Source organism: Triticum aestivum, chromosome 6B (assembly GCF_018294505.1).
Source record: "Triticum aestivum cultivar Chinese Spring chromosome 6B, IWGSC CS RefSeq v2.1, whole genome shotgun sequence".
In the NCBI taxonomy this organism is placed as follows: Eukaryota; Viridiplantae; Streptophyta; class Magnoliopsida; order Poales; family Poaceae; genus Triticum; species Triticum aestivum.
In genome coordinates this window covers 444,075,162-444,080,308 of record NC_057810.1, presented here as the reverse complement: position 1 = coordinate 444,080,308, position 5,147 = coordinate 444,075,162, and the positions used below count along the sequence as shown (strand labels likewise).

The following is a 5,147-nucleotide window of genomic DNA, read 5'->3' as shown; positions in this document are numbered from 1 at the left end:
AGAGTTGAAGAATGCGAAAGGAAGGATCATCGAACTCAAAGGAGAGCTAAAGTCTACACGCAAGGACTACATGGACGAGATCGTAGCTGTAGTAAGGCACAATAGCGATCTTAAGTATGAGATTGAAGAACTCAAGAAGAAATTAGCGCTCAAGAATGAAGACAAGTACGTCGACTGTCCGAGCAACTACATCATCATCGACGACACCGATTCGGATCCAAGTGAACCCGACTTTGAAGACGAAGCTGGAGCAGACATCATGGAGTCTTCCACCGGTTCAAATTAATAGATGACCCCCACATATTAGTAGTATTCCCTCCATGTAAACATTATAGTACAAGCACTTTTGTGATAGTTAGACCGTTGTATGCCCTTTGTTTGAATGAATGAAGAGATTTTGTGTGCATTTGTCTCATGAGCATTTGGGTAGTGTTTTCTCCTTAGACCTCACTCTATTCTTAATTTCTCGTCTTTTCTAAACCCTTCAGATGCCTCCGAGACGCGACCCCGAGTTTGTTTTCCCGCCAGAGATCACTCAGTTGATTCAGCAGCAGAATACCTTTGATTCAAACATTGGTACAGAACCAAGGCAACAACAACAACAACCCACCACCACCACCGCCTGCGGATCACTTGACTCGTTTCCTTAGGCTGAATCCGTCGGTGTATTCCAGTAGCACCGAGCCGATTGTAGCAGATGATTGGCTCCGCAAGATAGGAAGGGAGTTGACCACTGCAGGATGCACAGATGGTGAGAAGGTGAAGTTTGCTTCACATCAGCTTGACAGACCCGCAGCAGCATGGTGGGAGAATTTCACAGCCACTTACCCTATAGACACTATCACATGGGATCAGTTTCAGCAAGCTTTCTGCACTACCCATGTTTCAGCAGGATCTATGGCCATGAAGAAGCGTGAGTTTCGCAACTTACGCCAAGGAGGAAGGACTGTTGGCCAGTATGTGGATGATTTTAGTAAGTTAGCACGTTATGCCCCAGATGACGTTGCTACAGACGCAGCTAAGCAGGAGAAGTTTCTGGAAGGACTGAATGATGAGTTAAGCATGCAGTTGATGGTAGCAAGGTTCAATAACTACCAGGAGTTGGTAGACCGCGCCCTTATGATTGAAGGAAAGCAGCAACAGATTGAGAATCGCAAGAGGAAGTATGGGCAGGGGAAGTATAACTCTGGAGCCCAGCAGAAGCCCCGTTATACCCCTAAACAGGGAGTTCAGTTTCAGCATACCCATGGAGGAGGTAGTTCGCACAACCATAATGGCCACAAGAATGGTAATGGGAATGGAGGAAGCAACGGCCAGAACCGGACCACACCATCAACCCCAGCCAAGAAAGACCTGAGCCATGTCACCTGTTACAAGTGTTCCAAGACCGGACATTATGCAAATGACTGCCCGAAGACCAAGGTGGAAATGGAAGCTCTGGAAAGAAGCCAAACCCTTTCAACAGGGGACAGGTGAACCACATTGATGTGGAGGAGGTTGAAGCTCAGCCCGATGCAGTAATCGGTAAGTTTTTGGTTAAGTCATTTACTGCACTTGTTCTTTTCGATACTGGTGCATCGCATTCATACATATCAAGGGGATTTGTAGAAAAGTATAGTCTGCCTACTCAGATTCTTAAAACCCCTATGCTAGTAAGCTCACCAGGAGCAGAGTATATGGCCAGACAAGGATGTTTTCAAGTGCCATTGAGTATAGGAAGGCATGTATTCCCGACGGATTTGATCATTCTGGAATCCCAAGGATTGGATGTGATTCTCGGTATGGATTGGCTGTCGATGTATGGAGGAAACATCGATTGCGCAAGTAAGACGATTTTGCTCACAACGCCAGAAGGAAGAAGGATTAGGTATGTATCACGACATGGACCAATTAGGAATCAAATAAATTCCTTATCAGGAGTTGTGCAGGAAGAGGTGCCAGTGGTGAAGGATTACCCTGATGTATTTCCTGAGGAATTGCCAGGCATGCCACCGGATAGAGACATTGAGTTTTTGATTGAGCTTTTGCCAGGTACAGGCCCAATATCGAAGCGACCATACAGGATGCCCGCACAGGATTTGGCGGAAATCAAGAAGCAGATTAAGGAGCTATTGGATAAAGGTTATATACGCCCAAGTTCTTCGCCTTGGGGATCACCCGTACTTTTAGTGGAGAAGAAGGATGGATCGTTAAGGATGGTTGTTGATTATAGTTGATTGAATGAAGTAACAATCAAGAACAAGTACCCACTACCAATGATAAATGATCTGTTTGATCGTTTGCAAGGAGCTAAAGTGTTTTCCAAGATCGATTTGCGATCAGGGTACCATCAGCTGAAGATTCGAGAGCAGGACATACCTAAGACAGCGTTCACCACAAGATATGGACTGTATGAGTATACCGTTATGTCATTTGGACTGACTAACGCACCTGCCTATTTCATGAACCTGATGAACAAAGTGTTTATGGAGTTTTTGGATAAGTTCGTCGTGGTGTTCATTGATGATATTTTGGTTTACTCGAAGAATGAAGAGGAACATAAGGAACATTTGCGATTGGTTTTGGAGAAACTAAGGGAACATCAGTTATATGCCAAGTTCAGCAAATGTGAGTTTTGGCTAAAGGAAGTTGGATTTCTTGGACATGTTATATCCGGAGAAGGTATAGCAGTTGACCCCACTAAAGGTTGAGACCGTAACCAAATGGGAAGCACCAACGACAGTTGGAGAGATCCGGAGTTTTCTTGGACTCGCAGGATACTACCGGAGATTCATTGAGAATTTCTCAAGGATTGCAAAGCCTATGACGGAGTTGCTGAAAAAGGATACCAAGTTCATATGGACTGAGGATTGTGAGGCAAGTTTTCAGGAGTTGAAGAAAAGATTGGTTACCTCACCAGTGTTAATTTTGCCAGATCAGACCAAGGATTATGAGGTGTATTGCGACGCTTCACGTCGAGGACTTGGAGCAGTGCTTATGCAGGAAGGAAGAGTTGTTTCGTATGCTTCACGACAACTGAAACCTCATGAATTAAATTATGCCACACATGATTTGGAGTTAGCAGCCGTAGTGCATGCATTGAAGACATGGAGACATTTCCTCATTGGAAATCATTGTGAGGTGTACACGGATCACAAGAGTTTGAAGTACATTTTCACGCAGAAAGAGTTAAACCTTAGACAAAGGAGATGGTTGGAACTCATCAAGGATTATGATATGAGATTGCATTACCATCCCGGAAAGGCTAATGTAGTAGCTGACGCATTGAGCCGCAAGAGCCATGTCAATACGCTATTGACGGGAGAAATACCAAAGGAGTTAGCAGAAGATCTTCGTGAGCTATGTTTGGAAATAGTTCCGAGAGGCTATGTAGCAGCATTGGAGATTCAGTCTACCTTGATGGATAAAATCAGGGAAGCTCAGAAAAATGACAAGGAGATCGCGGATATAAAGAGAAAATGAGCGAAGGAAAAGCAAAGGGATTTCGTGAGGATGAGCACGATACCCTATGGTTTGAGGACCGTGTTTATGTGCCAAATGACCCGGAGATCAGGAAGTTGATTCTGCAAGAGGCACATGATTCACCCTATTCGATTCACCCAGGAAATACCAAGATGTATTTGGATTTGAAGGAAACGTTCTGGTGGACCGGAATGAAGAAGGATATTGCGGAGTATGTAGCAGTTTGTGATGTATGTCAGAGAGTGAAGGCAGAACATCAGAAGCCAGCAGGATTGTTGCAACCATTGCCGATACCCGAATGGAAGTGGGATAAACTAGGCATGGATTTCATCACGGGTTTGCCAAAGACTCGTTCAGGCTATGACTCGATTTGGGTTATAGTCGACCGCTTGACGAAGGTAGCTCATTTCATTCCAGTCAAGACTACCTATAGCAGTGCTAAGTTGGCAAAGATATACATGACCAGAATTGTGTGTTTGCACGGAGTTCCGAGGAGTATCGTATCAGATAGAGGAACCCAATTTACCTCAAAGTTTTGGAATCAGTTGCATGAAACATTGGGAACCAGGCTGGAATTCAGTACAGCTTTTCACCCACAGACAGATGGACAGACTGAGAGAGTCAATCAGATTTTGGAGGATATGTTGAGAGCTTGTGCACTAGATTATGGATCTAGTTGGGACGATAACTTGCCGTATGCAGAGTTTTCTTATAACAACAGTTACCAAACCAGCTTGAAGATGGCACCTTTCGAAGCTTTATACGGAAGGAGGTGCAGGACACCGTTGTCATGGGACGAAGTTGGAGACCGTCAGTTGTTTGGACCAGACTTGATTAAGGAGTCTGAACAGAAAGTTAAGTTGATTCGCGATAGGCTCAAGGTAGCCCAGTCCAGACAGAAAAGCTATGCGGATTCAAAACGCAAGGCGATAGAATATGAAGTTGGAGACAGAGTTTATCTTAGAGTATCCCCACTTCGAGGAGTTAAGCGTTTTGGAGTTAAAGGAAAATTAGCACCACGTTTCGTTGGACCGTATAGGATCTTGCAGCGCATGGGAGAAGTCGCTTATAAGTTGGAATTACCAGAAGGACTGTCAGGAGTTCATGACGTATTCCATGTTTCTCAGCTGAAGAAATGTCACGCCGAGATGGCGGAAGTACCGCTAAGAGATACAGTGCCACTTGAAGCAATTCAGTTGAAGGATGATTTAACATATGAGGAGAAACCCATCAAGATTCTCGAACATGCCAGCAGAGTTACTCGCAGCAAGGTTATCAAGTTTTGCAAGGTTCAGTGGAGCCACCACACTGAGGATGAAGCCACCTGGGAGAGAGAAGAAGATTTGCTCAAGGACCACCCTCACCTATTTTCTAGCCAACCCGAATCTCGAGGGCGAGATTCATCTTAAGGGGGGTAGGTTTGTAACATCCCAAATTTTCAATTTGGAATGTTATACATTAGATCATCATGCATTACATATTTTCTTGCATTTGTCGATCCTAGAAATTTCACGCAACTCAAGGACCCTCGGAGAGAGTTGGAGATTTCGAAATTTTCATATTTGAGTTCTCTCGAATTATGAAAAGAGGATCATTTGATTTTATTTATTTCATCTTCAAATAATTTTCCAATATCAAAAATATGAGAGGGAATAATATGACTTTCCCAAAATTTAGGAAAAATG

General features: G+C 44.0%; 1 protein-coding gene across 1 annotated transcript; it reads left to right on the top strand.

The window, feature by feature from the left end:
* Positions 1-4,349: 4,349 nt before the first annotated feature.
* On the top strand, positions 4,350-4,826 carry LOC123140098 (uncharacterized; the record flags this gene model as incomplete). The annotated part of the gene is made up of 1 exon (XM_044559827.1): positions 4,350-4,826. A coding segment is annotated over one exon (477 nt), but the record flags the coding sequence as incomplete, so codon positions are not given.
* Positions 4,827-5,147: the final 321 nt, after the last annotated feature.